The sequence below is a fragment of the Pristiophorus japonicus genome, chromosome 10 (assembly GCF_044704955.1).
Source record: "Pristiophorus japonicus isolate sPriJap1 chromosome 10, sPriJap1.hap1, whole genome shotgun sequence".
Classification (NCBI taxonomy): domain Eukaryota; kingdom Metazoa; phylum Chordata; class Chondrichthyes; family Pristiophoridae; genus Pristiophorus; species Pristiophorus japonicus.
The window spans coordinates 90,733,570-90,755,184 of NC_091986.1; the positions used below are offsets into that span (position 1 = coordinate 90,733,570).

Consider the following 21,615-nt stretch of genomic DNA (forward strand, 5'->3'; position numbering starts at 1 on the left):
CACCGAGAGGCTGCAAAGATATTTAGATAGGTTAAGCGAATGGGCTAAGGTTTGGCAGATGGAATACAATGTCAGAAAATGTGAGGTCATCCACCTTGGGAAAAAAAACAGTAAAAGGGAATATTATTTGAATGGGGAGAAATTACAACATGCTGCGGTGCAGAGGGACCTGGGGGTCCTTGTGCATGAATCCCAAAAAGTTAGTTTGCAGGTGCAGCAGGTAATCAGGAAGGCGAATGGAATGTTGGCCTTCATTGCGAGAGGGATGGAGTACAATAGCAGGGAGGTCCTGCTGCAACTGTACAGGGTATTGGTGAGGCCGCACCTGGAGTACTGCGTGCAGTTTTGGTCACCTTACTTAAGGAAGGATATACTAGCTTTGGAGGGGGTACAGAGACGATTCACTAGGCTGATTCCGGAGATGAGGGGGTTACCTTATGATGATAGATTGAGTAGACTCATTGGAGTTCAGAAGGATGAGGGGTGATCTTATGGAAACATTTAAAATAATGAAAGGGATAGACAAGATAGAGGCAGAGAGGTTGTTTCCACTGGTTGGGGAGACTAGAACTAGGGGGCACAGCCTCAAAATATGGGGGAGCCAATTTAAAACCGAGTTGAGAAGGAATTTCTTCTCCCAGAGGGTTGTGAATCTGGAATTCTCTGCCCAAGGAAGCAGTTGAGGCTAGCTCATTGAATGTATTCAAATCACAGATAGATAGATTTTTAACCAATAAGGGAATTAAGAGTTATGGGGAGCGGGCGGGTAAGTGGAGCTGAGTCCACGGCCAGATCAGCCATGATCTTGTTGAGTGGCGGAGCAGGCTCGAGGGGCTAGATGACCTACTCCTGTTCCTAATTCTTATAAATCTTATAAAGCATGAGAGCTAAGTCACCAGAACAGCAAGTCTATAATATATATTCTTTTAGTTATTTAATGTCAACATTCAATTTTTGACACACAGGCGCTTATAATCAATCCTCTACTACCAAAAGTTCCGCCATTCATTTCCCTGTCTCTTACTACTATCAAATTTGAGTATCCTTAGTTTGCACTCTAAATGGTCAAATGAGATAAGAATTGCAACTTAGGAAAGTAAGGTATACTGTGTTACTAGATTGCAATATGGTATCATTAGGTTTATTTCATGCTGTGACCATGATTTTCATTGATGTGTTTGTGTGTGTGTATTTTTTTTCTGAGACTAGCTAGATAACTTTGTTAGATGGGGAGCTGTGAACAGCAGCATTTTTATAGGTAGTTGGATGCTTATTGTTTAGCTGATCTAAATTTCAGTGGCTGTGGAAACCATTTCTGGAGTGCTTTTTACAATGAAATAAACTTGAACTGGTGGACAATTCTTCTCTTCCTCTGGAGAACTTGTCATATTTCTGTTCTGTTTCCCTCAAGATTTGGTGTATGTACTGTTGAGAAGAGGGAGGGAGGAAGGATGGACATGAGATAAAGAGACTACTTTGTTGTATGTTTACAGGTGACAAATGTAGTCACTTAATTCGGTAATTTTGGTAAATTGAACATTAAAATAAATTCTTAGTTCTAAAAATTAAGTACAGTATATTCATCTCTCCGCCAACACCTTCAAAAATATCTTAACTAATCATTCATTTCATTGGTGATTGTGTGCACATATTGGCTGCTGCTCTTGCTTACGTAAAAATAATGACTTCACTTCAAGAGTAATTTAAGATATTTCTCAGAGCTGTGCTAAAGCAGTGTAAAGGCAAATATATTTAGTTATTCTGAGGAATCTCCTTATTTAATAAATGCTCTGACAAAATAGTTGTAATTGGAGAAGTTATTGTCAGACCCACAAAATGTGCATAACCAAAATCCTGGTTTCTCATTTTGTTGGAATATGTCCCACAGCAATATACAGAACCAAAATAGACCATTGCGGTCCATCTGGCTAGTTCCAGATAAATGTTACCACAATGTCATTAGTCAAAAAATTCTTATAGACTAAAATTAAACCAGATTCATTTAAATTTGAATGATTACTTAAATCTTACTTTTCCTCTCTGTCTTTTCACAGATGGTTCAGGCAGCTTAATGAGAATTTTCATATGAGAGGCTGTTCCTATGTTCTGTACAAACCCCACGGGAAAAATAGAACAGCTGGAGAAACTGGTATATGAAACACACTATTCCTGTATTAAAACATTAGTTAGTCTGTGAGTGACTGCTTGACTATCTTTAAGTTTTAAAATGTGTATATATTTATGTTACGCAAAATCTGTAAAATTGATCACTTTTTTTAGTTGGAGGTGATTTTTCATCAAAGCAAGGGATATTGATCTGGCAAATGCAACATTTTTCACTTTCTACCCTGTGTGAGTCTGAGGTGAGGCATAGTATGGGTTTGATGTGGATTTAAATTCATTCTATATTGTTCTAACAATTTATCTTGATAACACTGCACAGAAGACAATTCACGGCTGTACCAGCATGTTATTTTCAACACCAGCTGTCTTTGTGCCCTTGGAGTCACACTACCATTTGGTGTTTGTGAATTGTGAGCAATTTTGTACTGTTGACTCCTGCCACCTAGGGGCTGTCTTAACATTATTCACACTTTCTTCTTGCCAATTTATCTTCTCTCTTCTGAATGTGTTGAGCTCTGCTGGGTACAGTTCCATGCGCACCATTCAGTGTCTTGCCTAACTGCCGATTATTCATATGTGAGCTTTGACAGTGTGGGGGATGTCACAGCCAAGCATGATCTTGCTCTCACACAAGTGCACTTGGAAACATAGAAACATAGAAAATAGGTGCAGGATAGGCCATTCGGCCCTTCGAGCTTGCACCGCCATTCAATGAGTTCATGGCTGAAAATGCAACTTCAGTACCCCATTCCTGCTTTCTCACCATACCCCTTGATCCCCCTTGTAGTAAGGACTACATCTAACTCCTTTTTGAATATATTTAGTGAATTGGCATCAACAACTTTCTGTGGTAGAGAATTCCACAGGTTCACCACTCTCTGGGTGAAGAAGTTTCTCCTCATCTCGGTCCTAAATGGTTTACCCCTTATCCTTAGATTGTGACCCCTGGTTCTGGACTTCCCCAACATTGGGAACATTCTTCCTGCATCTAACCTGTCTAAACCCATCAGAATTTTAAACGTTTCTATGAGATCCCCCCTCATTCTTCTGAACTCCAGTGAATACAAGCCCAGTTGATCCAGTCTTTCTTGATATGTCAGTCCCGCCATCCCGGGAATCAGTCTGGTGAACCTTCGCTGCGCTCCCTCAATAGCAAGAATGTCCTTCCTCAAGTTAGGAGACCAAAACTGTACACAATACTCCAGGTGTAGCCTCACCAGGGCCCTGTACAACTGTAGTAACACCTCCCTGCCCCTGTACTCAAATCCCCTCGCTATGAAGGCCAACATGCCATTTGCTTTCTTAACCACCTGCTGTACCTGCATGCCAACCTTCAATGACTGATGTACCATGACACCCAGGTCTCGTTGCACCTCCCCTTTTCCTAATCTGTCACCATTCAGATAATAGTCTGTCTCTCTGTTTTTACCACCAAAGTGGATAACCTCACATTTATCCACATTATACTTCATCTGCCATGCATTTGCCCACTCACCTAACCTATCCAAGTCACTCTGCAACCTCATAGCATCCTCCTCGCAGCTCTCACTGCCACCCAACTTAGTGTCATCCACAAATTTGGAGATACTACATTTAATCCCCTCATCTAAATCATTAATGTACAATGTAAACAGCTGGGGCCCCAGCACAGAACCTTGCGGTACCCCACTAGTCACTGCCTGCCATTCTGAAAAGTACCCATTTACTCCTACTCTTTGCTTCCTGTCTGCCAACCAGTTCTCAATCCACGTCAGCACACTACCCCCAATCCCATGTGCTTTTAACTCTTGTGTGGGACCTTGTCGAAAGCCTTCTGAAAGTCCAAATACACCACATCAACTGGTTCTCCCTTGTCCACTCTACTGGAAACATCCTCAAAAAATTCCAGAAGATTTATCAAGCATGATTTCCCTTTCACAAATCCATGCTGACTTGGACCTATCATGTCACCTCTTTCCAAATGCGCTGCTATGACATCCTTAATAATTGATTCCATCATTTTACCCACTACTGATGTCAGGCTGACCGGTCTATAATTCCCTGTTTTCTCTCTCCCTCCTTTTTTAAAAAGTGGGGTTACATTGGCTAACCTCCACTCCATAGGAACTGATCCAGAATCTAATGAATGTTGAAAATTGACTGACAATGCATCCGCTACTTCCAAGGCCACCTCCTTAAGTACTCTGGGATGCAGTCCATCAGGACCTGGGAATTTATCGGCCTTCAATCCCATCAATTTCCCCAACACAATTTCCCGACTAATAAGGATTTCCCTCAGTTCCTCCTTCTTACTAGACCCTCTGACCCCTTTTATATCCGGAAGGTTGTTTGTGTCCTCCTTCGTGAATACCGAACCAAAGTACTTGTTCAATTGGTCTGCCATTTCTTTGTTCCCCGTTATGACTTTCCCTGATTCTGACTGCAGGGGACCTACATTTGTCTTTACTAACCTTTTTCTCTTTACATATCTATAGAAACTTTTGCAGTCCGTCTTAATGTTCCCTGCAAACTTCCTCTCGTACTCCATTTTCCCTGCCCTAATCAAACCCTTTGTCCTCCTCTGCTGAGTTCTAAATTTCTCCCAGTCCCCGGGTTCACTACTATTTCTGGCCAATTTGTATGCCACTTCCTTGGCTTTAATACTATTCCTGATTTCCCTTGATAGCCACGGTTGAGCCACCTTCCCTTTTTTATTTTTACGCCAGACAGGGATGTACAATTGTTGTAGTTCGTCCATGCGGTCTCTAAATGTCTGCCATTGCCCATCCACAGTCAACCTCTTAAGTATCATTCGCCAATCTATCCTAGCCAATTCACGCCTCATACCTTCAAAGTTACCCTTCTTTAAGTTCTGGACCATGGTCTCTGAATTAACTGTTTCATTCTCCATCCTAATGTAGAATTCCACCATATTATGGTCACTCTTCCCCAAGGGGCCTCGCACAACGAGATTGCTAATGAATCCTCTCTCATTACACAACACCCAGTCTAAGATGGCCTCCCCCCTAGTTGGTTCCTCGACATATTGATTTAGAAAACCGTCCCTTATGCACTCCAGGAAATCCTCCTCCACCGTATTGCTTCCAGTTTGGTTAGCCCAATCTATATGCATATTACAGTCACCCATGATAACTGTACCTTTATTGCATGCACGCCTAATTTCCTGTTTGATGCCCTCCCCAACATCACTACTACTGTTTGGAGGTCTGTACACAACTCCCACTAACGCTTTTTGCCCTTTGGTGTTCTGCAGCTCTACCCATATAGATTCCACATCATCCAAGCTAATGTCCTTCCTAACTATTGCATTAATCTACACTTTAACCAGCAATGCTACCCCATCTCCTTTTCCTTTTATTCTATCCTTCCTGAATGTTAGTTATTGGGGATCAGGAGTGGGAACTCGGACTTTTTTTTTGCCTCTCCTTCCCCAAGCCAGGATGCTGGGGGGAAATCCTTTGCATCACCCCAGCTGACCTGATATTTGCAAATTTTAGATATGACCAGTTTTGAAGACTGACAAAAATCTATTAATCATCATCATAGGCAGTCCCTCGACATTGAGGAAGACTTGCTTCCACTCTAAAAGTGAGTTCTCGGGTGGCTGTACAGTCCAATGCGGGAATTATAGGACTAGGCTTTCCACTTCACATCGCCCATATATGGCCCATATATGGCCCAAAACGGACCTCTATCGCCCATTTTGAGCAAAAAGTGGAAACTAGGCCCAAAATATCACCCGAAAAACAGGTGCCTAATTCGTAGATCAAGAGTACATCAAAATTATTGAATTATAATTGCATAACATTACATGCGTAACTATGATATTTTTAGTATGTATTTAGTAATATTTGACACATTGAACAGTTCCCATTACTCACGAGACTCAAGGGTGGGCTTGGCCACACCACGGGTCGTGACCGAACAGCTTTCAGGCCCCACCAAGGCCACCGCAAGATTCTCGGATTGAGTTAACACGTGCACCGTTGCGGAGCCACCGCTTGTCCTCCTTTGCTCTGCACGGTTGATAATTAGCTTCTTCTGTAAATGATAAGATAACATTGCACGGCATAAGCTAATGGACTTGACAGTAAACATTTAAGACTGACAGATTAAAATGTTGAATTATTAATTAACATTGCAGTGCATATGAATAATTTTTAATACTATAAGATTCAACTTGGGGTGAATAAATTTATTTATAATTTAAATATTTCATATTATAAATAAATGACTGAAGATTCTAATTAAAATTTATAAACATCAAGTAAAGAATTCATATGTATGATTTTAAATATGACTTTTAAATATGATTTTAAATATGGAATATAAAATGCAACTTACTCTGGATGCTGCCAGCAGGCTTGTTCCATCTCTTGCGGCAATGGTCAGCAATCCGCAACTCATTAGATGCCGATATCACAACTTCGGCAATCTCGACCCATATTCTGCGATATGCATGGAGTGGAGGTTTCCCATGCCCACCCGTGTCAAGTCCTCCCACCTAGTAATTACTACATTTACAAGGGCCTCGCTGACCTCCTCGCTAAAGGCTTTGGCCCTTCTCCTTTCACTCTCCCTTTCCTTTTCCAGCTGCATCGACATTGTTTTAAGATATTAGATTAGTCAGAATTGTAAGATTTCTCAGTTTCTATCCACAGAGCAAACAAACAATCCTCTCTCCTCTCTCCGACCCGCCCTGTGCTTCTGAGTATGTGTGATGACCCCTGACCTCTTCAAACACGGCAAAAAAAACCCCAAAAAATCCCACATATGCGCACAATAGCGTTGCTAGGGAAGCTTTTTTTTTTCTATGACTTCCGTTTGACTTCCATTTTCTTTGGGTGATCGTGAGATCGCTGGAACATGGCCTATTTTTGGGGCCTTAGCCACCTAGTGGAAAGTCTAGCCCTAGTCTCTAACAGGTGGGGCAGACGGTGGTTGAAGGAAAGGGTGGGTGGGGAGCCTGGTTTTCCGCACACTCCTTCCGCTGTCTGCGCTTGGTTTCTGCATTCGCTCGGTGACAAGACTCGAGGTGCTCAGCGCCCTCCCGGATGCTCTTCCTCCACTTTGGGTGGTCTTGGGCCAGAGATTCCCAGGTGCCAGTGAGGATGTTACACTTTTATCAAGGAGGCTCTGAGGGTGTTCTTGAAGCATTTCCTCTGCCCACCTGGGGCTCGCTTGCTGTGTAGGAGTTCCGAGTAGAGCACTTAGGGAGTCTCGTGTTGGGCATGCAGACAATGTGGCCCGCCCAACGGAGCTGGTCAAGTGTGGTCAGTGCTTCAATGCTGGGGATGTTGGCCTGAGCGAGAACACTGACGATGGTGTGTCTATCCTCCCAGTGGATTTGCAGGATCTTGTGGAGGCAGCGCTGGTGGTACTTCTCCAGCGCTTTGAGGTGCCTGCTGAATATAATCCACGTCTCCAAGCCATATAGGAGGGCAGGTATCACTACTGCCCTGTAGACTATAAGCTTGGTGCCAGATTTGAGGTCCTGGTCTTCAAACATTCATCCTCAGGGGACCGAAGGCTGCACTGGCACACTGGAGGCAGTGTTGGACCTCGTCATCAATGTCAATCCTTGCTGATAGTAGACTCGTAAGGTATGGAAAATGGTCCATGTTGTCCAAGGCTGAGCCATGGATTTTGATGACCAGGGGGCAGTGCTGTGTGGCGGGGTCAGGTTGGTGGAGGACCTTTGTCTTACGGTTGTTTAGCATAAGGCTCATGCTTTCGTACGCCTCGGTGAAGTTGTTGATGATGGCTTGGAGTTCGGCCTCTGCGTGTGCACAGACGCAAGCATCGCCCGCATACTGTAGTTCGATGACAGAGGATGGGTCGACCTTGGATCTAGCCTGGAGGCGACGAAGGTTGAACAGGTTCCCATTGGTTCTATAGTTTAGTTTCACTCCAGCGGGGAGCTTGTTGATAGTGAGATGGAGCATTACAGCAAGGAAGATCGGGAAGAGCGTTGATGCGATGACACAGCCCTGCTTGACCCCAGTCTGGACGTGGATTGGGTCTATGGTGGATCCGTTGGTCAGAATCATGGCTTGTATGTTGTGGTGGAGCAGGCGGAGGATGGTGACAAACTTTTGGGAGCAGCTGAAAAGTGGAGGATGCTCCATAGTCCCTTACGGTTGACAGTGTCAAAGGTTTTTGTAAGGTCAAAGAAGGCTATGTACAAGGATTGGTGCTGTTCCCTGCATTTCTCTTGTAGTTGTCGCACGGCGAAGATCATGTCTGTTGTACCTCTTAGTGGACGGAATCCGTATTGTGACTCTGGGAGGAGCTCTTCAGCCACAGGGAGAAGACAGTTGAGGAGGATTCTTGCGATGACTTTCCCAGTGGCCGACAGCAGGGAGATTCCTCTGTAGTTGCCGCAGTCGGACTTGTCCCCTTTTTTGAAGATGGTGACGATTACGGCATCTGGATCTCCTGGCATGCTCTCCTCCTTTCAGATAAGAGAGATGAGGTCATGCATTCATGCCAATAATGCTTCTCCGCCATACTTTAGTGCCTCAGCGGGGCGGATCTGCTCCTGATGCCTTGTTGTTCTTGAGCTGACTGATGACCTTTTCTACCTCGTGCAGGGCTAGGGTTTTGCTGAGATGGTAGTGGGTAGCATGCTGCGGGAGGATGCTATGAGGCTGCGGAGTGACTTGGATAGGTTAGGTGAGTGGGCAAATGAATGGCAGATGAAGTATAATGTGGATAAATGTGAGGTTATCCACTTTGGTGGTAAAAACAGAGAGACAGACTATTATCTGAATGGTGACAGATTAGGAAAAGGGAAGGTGCAACGAGACCTGGGTGTCATGGTACATCAGTCATTGAAGGTTGGCATGCAGGTACAGCAGGCGGTTAAGAAAGCAAATGGCATGTTGGCCTTCATAGCGAGGGGATTTGAGTACAGGGGCAGAGAGGTGTTGCTACAGTTGTACAGGGCCTTGGTGAGGCCATACCTGGAGTATTGTGTACAGTTTTGGTCTCCTAACTTGAGGAAGGACATTCTTGCTATTGAGGGAGCGCAGCGAAGATTCACCAGACTGATTCCCGGGATGGTGGGACTGACATATCAAGAAAGACTGGATCAACTGGGCTTGTATTCACTGGAGTTCAGAAGAATGAGAGGGGACCTCATAGATACGTTTAAAATTCTGATGGGTTTAGACAGGTTAGATGCAGGAAGAATGTTCCCAATGTTGGGGAAGTCCAGAACCAGGGGTCACAGTCTAAGGATAAGGGGTAAGCCATTTAGGACCGAGATGAGGAGAAACTTCTTCACCCAGAGAGTGGTGAACCTGTGGAATTCTCTACCACAGAAAGTAGTTGAGGCCAATTCACTAAATATATTCAAAAGGGAGTTAGATGAAGTCCTTACTACTCGGGGGATCAAGGGGTATGGCGAGAAAGCAGGAAGGGGGTACTGAAGTTTCATGTTCAGCCATGAACTCATTGAATGGCGGTGCAGGCTAGAAGGGCAGAATGGCCTGCTCCTGCACCTATTTTCTATGTTTCTATGCAATCAAGGACACTCGTGTCGAAGGCAGAGTCTCGGTTGAGGAGATATTCGAAGTGCACCTTCCAGCGGGCCTTGACTGCCTCAGTGTCCTTAATGAGTGCCTCTCCATTCTTGGCCAGCAGTGGGTTGGGGCCTTGGGTGCTTGGGCCGTAGGTGGCCTTGACTGCGGTGAAGAATCCTCACACATCATGGTTGTCGGCCAGCTGCTGGATCTCCTGTGCTTTCTCCACCCACCATCTAATCTTTAAGTTGCGGGTTTTTTGCTGGACCTTGGCCTTCAGCCGCCTGTAGAACTGCTTTTCTCCTCCCGAGTTGGGTTGCTGCTTTAAATTCAGAAATGCCTTGCGCTTGTGGCTTATTCGCTCTGGATATCCTGGTCGTTCTCGTCAAACCAGTCTTGGTGTTTCCTGGTTGAATGACTGAGCGTCTCTTCGCAGGTGCTGGTTATTGAAGCCTTGAGGGCAGACCAAGAGCTCTGGGCTGCAGGTTGGTAGTGAGGTGCTGGCTGTATAGGGCTTTCTTAACTGGGTCTTTGAATGCCCCGCCGTTGATTTTTCTACGGCATTGTTTATGTTGTCGCCGCTGCTTTGGGCTATATTGACAATGACGGAGCGGATTAGGTAGTGGTCTGTCCAGCAGTTGTCATCTCCTGTCATGGTGCGGGTGATGCGCATGTCCTTGCGGTCCCTCGCTCGGACGATGACATATTCGAGCATGATAATGGTAAATGCTCAATTTGTGGCATGATGAATATGGGATCATGTAATGTAGTTGGATTTTAATTTATATTTATGTTGCAGCTGAAGGAGCTTTAATGAAGTTAACTCAAGGACTGAAAGATGAGTCTATGGCCTTTATCTACCATTGCCAGAACCATTACTTCTGTCCTATTGGTTTTGAGGCGACCCCTTTAAAGGCATCCAAGGCATTTCGGTGAGTATGTATAACTCTATAACTGCACTGCTTCTCCCTGGATAACTATCAACGCTGATATTTAAATATAGATTTCAATGTTGGACTAGCAGAAAGAAAGCTCTAATTCGATTTAATTTTCATCATTAGAACTGGCGCAACAGTATAGCAATTCTGTCAAGAAAAAGTTAAATACCTGTATTGGCTTTTTCAATTGAAAAATTAATTGCAAGTAAGCTTCTCTAAAGGCAGATGTTTATAGAAAGCTCTAAAAACAGATTAGAAACATATTACTGTTAAAATAGACAAGTTTTAAAATATTGAGGGAATTGAATATGTAATAACTTAAATAGGTACCATGAATAATATAAAGAGGCATAGTTTTCAATTAATGGACTAATCAGCAAAAGATAAATGAACAAATTTGCAGGTATTGTGATTGTACAGAGAGTATCCTACTACTACAGTACTAACATGTTAGACACCTGCAGTATGTGGAGGATGTTGTAGTGAAGAAGGTGGTTAGATTACTTTTTTGTATAATCTTTTTAAGCAACTAATTCCCATTTAAAATACATTATGGGCTCTGCTTCAATAACGGTTTGTGGCAGAGAATTCCACATTCTAACTTCTGTAAAGAAATGTTCCCACACCCCTCATTCTTTTTGTGCTTATCTCAAATTTGTGCCCTCTTGCTATAGCCTCTGCAACCAATGGAAATAATCTATCCTTATCTATCTTATCATAACTAAATCTTGAAGACCTTTTATTAACCTTGTCACCAGTAGAGCTTCTCAATTCTCTCTTCAGAATTGTAACCTCTCATTCCTAGTAAAAACCTACTGAACCTTGCTGCACCTTTTCCGTTGCAATAATCGGATGCCCAAAACTCTGTACAGTTTATCAGTGGCCTAGCTAGGGTGTTGTACAAGTTCAGCATTACCCTCTTGCTTTTATTCTATGCCTCTATATGTAAAGCAAAGAATTATGTTTGCCTTGTTAAGGCCTTATCTATGTGCATTGCTGCTCTTTTGCTCCATTCAAAATCTTACTATTTAAGGTGTATTTCCTTTCTTGATCTCAAAAAAAATGTTTTCACACTTTGTTTCTAAATCGAATGGTAACAGTCAATTGTACACCTGTATTACTAGCCGAGCAGAAAGAGGAAAAAAAGCATATTGCCTTTCCAATTATGTACTGTGTTTGTGTCTTTTTTCCTTTGATAACAGAGGAAAACTCCCCCTTGATGAAATGGAATTTTGGATTTTAATAGGTGAACCAAGTAAGAAACATCCAGCCATTCACTGCAAAAAGTAAGTTTGACATTTAAACATTATGTTGCTCACCATGGGTACAATTTTGGCCATGACTTGCATCAATTTTTTTGGAGTAAGTTGTTTTTTGCCCCCCCCAAAAAAATTTGCTCCAGCATAAGTCAGTTAGGTATGATTTTTTTTTTAGGTCCTTTTTTTTTTCAAAAGGGGGCGTTCCCAGACACGCCAGTTTTGACCATGTATGCCACTTTGGCCAGCAAAGACTTGCTCCAAATTGACTTAGGTCAGCATATGTGGCCAGCTCTGAAAAACCTTGCGGGCAGTGAACAAAAAGCAGCGCACATTCGGCAGGGACAGGGGAGGGAAGGGAACTGGAGAGGACGTCAACAATCAAGCACCAAACACTGCAAGGAAAAGCTCAAACAATTAAAATACTAATAAAAATGAAGTAAATCCTACCTTAATCTTTGAAGTCGGCCTGGGAAGGCAGTAGGCCGGCCAGTGCGTGAGGCCAATCGGCCTGGGATAGGGGAGGGAAGACGCGTACCGGGAGTCCAGAGCGACCGGAGAAATGCTAGCTGCTAACCGCGATGTCACCGGGGGTGGGGGTGCGGGGGGGGAGGGCGGGGTGGGGTGCTACGCAGAGCGACTGGAGAAATGCGAGCTGCTGGCCGCGATGTCACAGTGGAGGGGGGGGGCGCTACGCAGAGCAACCGAACGCAGCATCGGTGGGTGTGAGAAATGCAAGCTGCTGGCCGTGATGTCACCGGGGTGGGGTGGGGTGGGGAGGGTAGAGAGAGAGAGAAATGCTGCCCGTGATGTCACCGAGGCTGGGGGTGGGGGGGTAGGGGGAAGGAGAGGAGGCAGGCAGGTCACAAGACCCGGGGGTGGGGGGGTGACAGGGGGGGGTGGAGGAGAGGACAAAGGACCTTTGGGTGTGGTCCATCTGGAGAGAGAGAGAACTGCAAACCTGTGCTGTGCTGCCTGCTTTGACCTTCTTTGAAAGTTTAACTTTAAGTATGGGGGCAGTACTCACAATGCCATACCTTTTGCGAGAGTTCTGCATCATTGTGCTACGTAGGAGACAATTGATTAGAGCTCATCACATCAGGAGCATCAGAACCCGTAGGCTGCTGGGCAGGAGGGCTTACCCAGCTCGGCAATTTCGAGTGAGGCATTCTTACCTGCACCTGAGTGATGCAAAGTGTGTCAGAGGCTGTGTTTCCGCAAAGAAGTTGTCCGTAAGATCTGTGACTTGCTGAGACCAGACCTACAGCCGAGAAGCAGCAGGTGGACTGCTTTGTCAGTTGAAGTGAAGGTTACAGCTGCACTTTCCTTCTATGCCTAGGGATCGTTTGAATCTACAACTGGAGATGTGTGTGCCATCTCTCAACAGGCAATACATGTCTCTAGTCGCCAGGTCACGGCTGCACTGTATGCACAGAGGAAAGACTTCATCAAGTTCCCAATGACCGCCCAAGCAATGTATGAGCGGGCTGTGGTGTTCTCAAGGATCACTGGCTTCCCAAAGGTACAGGGCTGCACTGCGAGCACCTTTGGAGGATACTGAGATGTACAGGAATAGAAAAGGCTTCCACTCCATTAATGTGCTGCTCATGTGTGACGACATGCATCGCATCATGTCAGTCGATGCACGATACCTTGGCAGCACCCATGATGTGTTCATCCTACGCGACAGCTTTATATCTGAAATGTTTGAGCAGCAGCCATAAGGGAAGAACTGGCTACTGGGAGACAAAGGGTACGGCCTCACCACCTGGCTCATGACTCCCCTATGCGTAACCCGGACGGAAGCTGACCATCAACACAACAAGTTGCACATTGCGACGCGTAGCATCATAGAGAGGACCATTGGCATCTTGAAACCGCGTTTCTGATGCCTGGACCATTCCGGAGGCTACTTGCAATACGCCCCTGAGATTCTCGGTCAATTCACTGTTGTGTGCTGCATAACTTAGCCATCATGAGGCAGCAGCAGCTGGTATTGGAGGAAGGCCCACCTGAAGAGAGAGTGGCTCATGATGATGGTGTGGAAGATGTAGGTGGCAGAAGGAGGATGAGGAAACCATGCAAGTACCTGAGGCCGGAGCAGGACGTTGGAGGAGGGCGGGCCACTGTGCCCTCTTAACGATTGCTCGAGCCTTGCGCCAGCAGCTCATTTGTGAACGCTTTAATGATGACTGAGGGCCCAGCGATAACTATTCCGCATGGACATGTTTATTTTTTGGAGCTGTTCCTAATCTTGTGTTGTGTTAATGGAACATGATTCAGTTTTAATGTAAAATATATTTTATTCAAAACTTTGCAACGTACTTAACTTTAGTGTAATAAAAATATTCTTGTATTAAACTTTACTCTAAGATCACTTAAATGTTAAGATCACTTATAAACTTGTAATGTTACATAACTTACAAGAAAAATCCAATGTGAGAACATTTAAACTTTAAGTTCACTTATAAATGTGTAAAGTTACTTAATTTACAAAAAACATCCAGGATAGTGTTAAATCCAAGGAAGATGCATATAATCATTAAAGATGAAATAGCAGCACATTTGGAAAGCAATGACAGGATCAGACCAAGTCAGCATGGATTTATGAAAGGGAAATCATGCTTGACGAATCTTCTAGAATTTTTTGAGGATGTAACTAGCAGAGTGGACAAGGGAGAACCAGTAGATGTGTATTTGGACTTTCAAAAGGCTTTTGACAAGGTCCCGCACAAGAGATTGGTGTGCAAAATCAAACCACATGGTATTGGGGATAAGACACTGACGTGAATAAGGAACTGGTTGGCAGACAAGAAGCAGAGAGTCGGGATAAACGGGTCCTTTTCAGAATGGCAGGCAGTGACTAGTGGGGTGCCGCAGGGCTCAGTGCTGGGACCCCAGCTCTTTACAATGTACATTAACGATTTAGATGAAGGAATTGAGTGTAATATCTCCAAGTTTGCGGATGACACTAAACTGGATGGGGGTGTGAACTGTGAAGAGGACGCAAAGAGGCTGCAGGGTGACTTGGACAGATTAGATGAGTGGGCAAATACATGGCAAATGCAGTATAATGTGGATAAATGCGAGGTTATCCATTTTGGGGGCAAAAACACGAAGGCAGAATATTATCTGAATGATGGCAGATTAGGAAAAGAGGAGGTGCAACGAGCCCTGGATGTCATGGTTCATCAGTCACTGAAAGTTGGCATGCAGGTACAGCAGGCGGTAAAGAAGGCAAATGGTATGTTGGCCTTCATAGCTAGGGGATTTGAATATAGAAGCAGGGAGGTCTTAATGCAGCTGTACAGGGCCTTAGTGAGGCTTCACCTGGAATATTGTGTGCGGTTTTGGTCTCCTAATCTGAGGAAGGACGTTGTTGCTATTGAGGGAGTGCAGCGAAGGTTCACCAGACTGAATCCAGGGATGGCTGGGCTGTCATATGAGGAGAGACTGGATCAACTGGGCCTTTATTCACTGGAGTTTAGAAGGATGAAAGGGGATCTCATAGAAACGTATAAGATTCTGACGGGACTGGACAGGATAGATGCGGGAAGAATGTTCCCGATGTTGGGGAAGTCCAGAACCAGGGGACATAATCTTAGGATAAGGGGTAGGCTGTTTAGGACTAAGATGAGAAACTTCTTCACTCAGAGAGTTGTTAACCTGTGGAATTCCCTGCCGCAGAGAGTTGTTGATGCCAGTTCACTGGATATATTCAAGAGGGAGTTAGATATGGCCCTTATGGTTAAGGGGATCAAGGGGTATGTAGAGAAAGCAGGAAAGGGGTACTGAAGGAATGATCAGCCATGATCTTATTGAATGGTGGTGCAGACTCGAAGGGCCGAATGGCCTACTCCTGCACCTATTTTCTATGGCTCCAAGTTTCCACACGCGGCAAAACGGGCGCCCCTCCGTGCTGGGTGCCCGTTTTTCGCGCCGAAAACGGCGCCTGAAAAAAAACGTGCTATTCTCGAGCGCTTTGCAGCTCGATGTCTGCTTGGTGTGGCGCACAGGGGGCGGAGCCTACCACTCGCGCCAATTTTGTAAGTAGGAGGAGGCGGGTACAATTTAAATTAGTTTTTTTCGTGCCGGCAACTCTGCGCGTGTGCGTTGGAGCGTTCGCGCACGCGCAGTGTGAAGGAAACATTGGCACTCGGCCATTTTAAAAAGTGCTGCAGAAAAAGTAAAAATTTGTTTATTGAACCCTTGCAAAGGCTTGCATTTTAATTTTCTTGATATTTCTGTGTGTGAGGGTGAGGGAGTGCATTCTGTAATTAAAGATAGACTGTGATAAACGGGACACATGCACTTGTTTGAGACTATTCAAATTCTTTGTAGCTGTTCAATTTTTAAAATGTTTTAATAAAACCACATTGCCCTTCCATGATCAGCACTGAGGCTTCTTGCAGCTTTCTCCCCCTGCCGTCCGTCGGGCCCGACGGCAAACGGCTGCCTCAAGTAATGAGGCTTCCTGCAGCATTCTCCCTCCCTCCCCCTGCCGTCGGTCGGTCCCGACGGCAAACCGCTGCCTGAAAGGCCTGCCTGAAGCACTTTCACACAGGTAGGAACATGGTTTATTTAATCTTTTCTTTGCTTATAAATTTTTATTCAGGTTGAATTTATTTGTATAATATTTGTATAAGTATAACTAAGGATTTATTGTAGAATTTAATGACTTCCCTTCCCCCCCCCTCCCCCCCACCTCGTTCCCGACGCCTAATTTGTAACCTGCGCCTGATTTTTTAATGTGTAGACAAGGTTTTTTCAAGCCTACAAAAATCTTCACTTGCTCCATTCTAAGTTAGTTTGGAGTACGTTTTCACTGTGGAAACTTTCAAATCAGGCGTCAGTGGCCGGACACGCCCCCTTTTGAAAAAAAAATTCTGTTCAAAAGTGAAACTGTTCTACCTGACTAGAACTGCAGAAAACTTAAATGTGGAGAATTCCGATTTCTAAGATACTCCGTTCTCCACCAGTTGCTCCTAAAAATCAGGAGCAAATCATGTGGAAACTTGGGGCCAATGTTTCTATAAATTGGCCAGAAAAACCAGCAAACCAGAGCACTGCGAGAATTTTGTAATACAGCAGAGGAGGACAAAGGAGGGGGAAAATAGAGTATGAGAGGAAGCTTGCTGGAAAAATAAAAACTGACTGCAAAAGCTTCTATAGATAAGTGAAAAGAAAAGGATTAGTGAAAACAAACGTAGGTCCCTTGCAGTCAGATTCAGGTGAATGTATAATGGGGAACAAAGAAATGGCGGACTAGTTAAACAAGTACTTTGGTTCTGTCTTCACGAAGGAAGACACAAATAACCTTCCAGAAATACTAGGGGACCGAGGGCCTAGTGAGAAGGAGGAACTGAAGGAAATCCTCATTAGCCGGGAAATTGTGTTGGGGAAATTGATGGGATTGAAGGCCAATAAATCCCCGGGGCCTGATAGTCTGCATCCCAGAGTACTTAAGGAAGTAGCCCAAGAAATAGTGGATGCATTGGCGATTATTTTCCAACAGAGTCTTGACTCTGGATCGGTTCCTATGGACTGGAGGGTAGCTAATGTAACACCACTTTTTAAGAAAGGAGGGAGAGAGAAAACGTGTAATTATAGACTGGTTAGCCTGACATCAGTAGTGGGGAAAATGTTGGAATCAATTATTAAAGGTGAAATAGCAGCACATTTGGAAAGCAGTGACAGGATCGGCCCAAGTCAGCATGGATTTATGAAGGGAAATCCCGCTTGACAAATCTTCCAGAATTTTTTTGAGGATGTAACTGGTAGAGTGGACAAGGGAGAACCAGTGGATGTGGTGTATTTGGACTTTCAAAAGGCTTTTGACAAGGTCCCACACAAGAAATTGGTGTGCAAAATTAAAGCACATGGTATTGGGGGTAATGTACTGACGTGGATAGAGAACTGGTTGGCAGACAGGAAGCAGAGAGTCAGGATAAACGGGTCCTTTTTAGAATGGCAGGCAGTGACTAGTGAGGTGCCGCAGGGCTCAGTGCTGGGACCCAAGCTATTTACAATATACATTAATAATTTGGATGAGAGAATTGAGTGTAATATCTCCATGTTTGCAGATGACACGAAGCTGGGTGGCAGTGTGAGCTGTGAGGAGTACGCTAAAAGGCTGCAGGGTGACTTGGACAGGTTAGGTGAGTGGGCAAACGCGTGGCAGATGCAGTATAATGTGGATAAATATGAGGTTATCCACTTTGGTGGCAAAAACACAAAGGTAGAATATTATCTGAATGGCGACAGATTAGGAAAAGGGGAGGTGCAGCGAGACCTGGGTGTCATGGTACATCAGTCATTGAAAGTTGGCATGCAGGTTCAGCAGGCGGTGAAGAATGCAAGTGGTATTTTGGCCTTCATAGCAAGGGGATTTGAGTATAGGAGCAGGGAGGTCTTACTGCAGTTGTACAGGGCCTTACTGAGGTATCACCTGGAATATTGTGTTCAGTTTTGGTCTCCTAATCTGAAAAAGGACATTCTTGCTATTGAGGGAGTGCAGCGAAGGTTCACCAGACTGATTCCTGGGATGGCAGGACTGACATATGAGGAGAGACTGGATCGACTGGGCCTGTATTCACTGGAGTTTAGAAGGATGAGAGGAGATCTCATAGAAACATATAAAATTCTGACGGGACTGGACAGGTTAGATGCAGGAAGAATGTTCCTGATTTTGGGGAAGTCCAGAACCAGGGGACATAGTCTAAGGATAAGGGGTAAGCCATTTAGGACTGAGATGAGGAGAAACTTCTTCACCCAGAGAGTTGTTAACCTGTGGAATTCTCTACCGCAGAGAGTTGTGGATGCCAGTTCATTGGATATATTTAAGGGGGAGTTAGATATGGCCCTTACGGCTAAGGGGATCAAGGGGTATGGAGAGAAAGCAGGAAAGGGGTACTGAGGGAATGATCAGCCATGATCTTATTGAATGGTGGTGCAGGCTCGAAGGGCCGAATGGCCTACTCCTGCACCTATTTTCTATGTTTCTATCCAATGTGAGAACAGTTAGTGAAGTGACATAAACAACAAAAACAACAACAGCAAAGAAAGGCTGCACCCATCTCTCATCCCCCTTAGTCGAAAGCCGCCCACTGTGCTTGGTCTTGGGCTCCACGACCCCTGCCCGCAGGCGGTGGCGCAATGTTTCTGGGGTACACACCAAGATTCTTCTTTCTAACATCTCGGCCACTGGGCACCTCTTGAGGTTGGGTGGGTGTCAACGTCGCGTGACAAGTTGGAGGGACCAGGCGGCAAGCTGGAGGCCGCGGCCTTGGCCTGTTCAGAGCTTGGTGCGGGAATTGGAGTGGGAGTGGCAGTTGATTCCGTCAATGGGCACGAGGTCTGGGTGTGTTCCCTTATTGCAGCAGCTAACTCAGACATTCCCTCCCTCATGGCCTGTGTCATTTCAACTGTCGTCCTTTCCACTACCTCTGACATTCCATCTCTTATGGCCACCATTTCCTCACTGATGTTAGCGGACGTGGTTCCCATTTCTCATGCCATTACTGTTACTTCTCCCGACATTCCCACTACCTCCTCAATCAGCCCAGTTATGGTGTCCAGGAGTGATCGGGTAAGCTCAACGTTCTCCCCACCCAATTCCATCATCTGAACCACATCTGTTGCATCCTGCATCCCAGGAGAGCGTGGTCCATGTCTCCTTCCCCTCCCCCTGGATCTGGCTCGCGGCATCCCACTGGGAGGTGCACTCTGGGACTTGGGACCCTGGGTGTTCCCTGCTGGTTTGCACCAGCACCACCACCACCACTGCTGGGACCTGTAACTTCGGAAGGTGGGGCCGCAGGTATGCAATGCTGCGGCACAACACCACCACCACTGGGACCTGCAACCTCGACGGTGGAGGCATGGGTGTGCAATGCTGTGGCACAACACCACCACCACTGGAACCTGCAACCTCGACGGTGGGGCCACGGGTGTGCAATGCTGTGGCACAACACCACCACCACTGGAACCTGCAACCTCGACGGTGGGGCCACGGGTGTGCAATGCTGTGGCACAACACCACCACCACTGGAACCTGCAATCTCGACGGTGGGGGCATGGGTGTGCAATACTGTGGCACAACACCACCACCACTGGAACCTGCAATCTCGACGGTGGGGGCATGGGTGTGCAATACTGTGGCACAACACCACCACCACTGAGACCTGCAATCTCGACGGTGGGGCCACGGGTGTGCAATGCTGTGGCACAACACCACCACCACTGGAACCTGCAATCTCGGACGGTGGGAAACCATAGAATGTCGAACCACTAATCACGGAAGAGCCTGGCAAGTGAGATATGTTGACCTCCTCAAGATTCAGTAGAAGACTCCTGTCATCGAACCCCTCCCGCATCCACTCAAAGTGCCCCTCACGCCCATGTTGTTGTGGAGGGTTACTCTCCTCTTCAGGCTCGTCCACGTCTGAATCTTGATTTGGATCATCAAGAAGATTGTCCTCAAGTTCTGCAACATATAACAGAACAGTGAAATGGTCAGCAGCAGAGGAGGGGGCAGGATGGGTGGCATGGTAGACTCACACATAGCAGGCCAGGCAGCAGGTTGATTTGAAGGGCGACGATGATTTTTCATGACTTACCCACTTCCTCATCTGTGGGCCCAGCTTGAGCAATACTGATGGTTTTTCTCCAGGCAGGACCCACCAAAGCAGCGACCCTCTCTTCCAAGGGTGTCAGTGGGTGCAGATTTGCTGGTCCTCCTCCTGTTCTAGTTGTTTCCCTTTTGTTGTGAGACAGTTTCTTCTGCAAAGATTAAAATGCAACTTTTTAGAGAGCGTGTCTTTCTGCTGGGTGGGACATATACAGATGGTCACATTTACAATTGAAATTACATTGAATAAATGGAAATATTACTTACACTAACTACTTGACCAAGGTCCTGCCACTTCGTTTTACACTGCCTTCCAGATCTTTTGTTGATCACCAATCCGCAGAATTCTTCTGCAACTTCATTCCAGCATTTCTTCATCTCTTTGGGTGGCACTTTTGTGTGACCTCTGCTGGTATCCAGGTGCTGCCATCTGTTCTCAATGACAGTAACCAGTGACTCGACTTCGTCAGGCAAGAAATTCTTTGTTCTTGGTGTACGTTGCTGCATTATTGCTGCAACTGCTCGGAGACACTAACAGCACTTTTGCAATGCTCTGAGACACTTTTCCACTGCACTTAATCAAACTATGATTTTTAAAAAGACACAGTCCTCTGAGACACTTAACAGCACTTTTGCAATGATCCCAAACACTTTTCCAGGCATGCAACAGTTAATTTCAGCAAACAACACAGACAAGACATTGCTGCTTGCATTCAGCACTTAATTCACTTCAGAGCTCGCCTTCCAGCACGTAATGAATAGCAGCTGCAATGCACTTTAAAAATGGGTGAGTGCCAAGTTTCGGCGCTATTGCGATGCGCGCACATCGGGCCGACACCACTGCGCATCCGCACTTCAGAATGCACGCCATGTTGGAACTCCAGGGACTCAGAAGAGCGGACAGGATGGGGCGACTTTTTTCCGGCACCATTTCCAGCGCGCAAAGTCGCCGCACTTAAGGTAAGTGCGCCGAAAAAAGGGATTGGGCAAAATTGAGACCCATATAAATAGACGACACTCTGAGGTCCCCCTGATGGTTCAGCTGGGTAAAAGGATGAGTACCTGAGCCGTACAAAACAGAAAGCTCCAAAGTTTGATCACAAGTCTACGCTGAGCTAACTATCTCAGCTGGGTAAAAGGGT

The 21,615-nt window shown here is 45.5% G+C and overlaps 1 protein-coding gene across 1 annotated transcript in view; it reads left to right on the forward strand.

Moving 5' to 3' along the window:
* ercc5 (excision repair cross-complementation group 5) overlaps window positions 1-21,615 on the forward strand; it is a 287,038-nt gene that overhangs the window by 65,935 nt on the left and 199,488 nt on the right. The window contains exons 6-8 of the mRNA XM_070891281.1: window positions 2,055-2,149; window positions 10,450-10,582; window positions 11,791-11,874. Coding sequence (XP_070747382.1) covers window positions 2,055-2,149; window positions 10,450-10,582; window positions 11,791-11,874 — 312 coding nt within the window. The remainder of the gene's footprint in view (window positions 1-2,054; window positions 2,150-10,449; window positions 10,583-11,790; window positions 11,875-21,615) is intronic.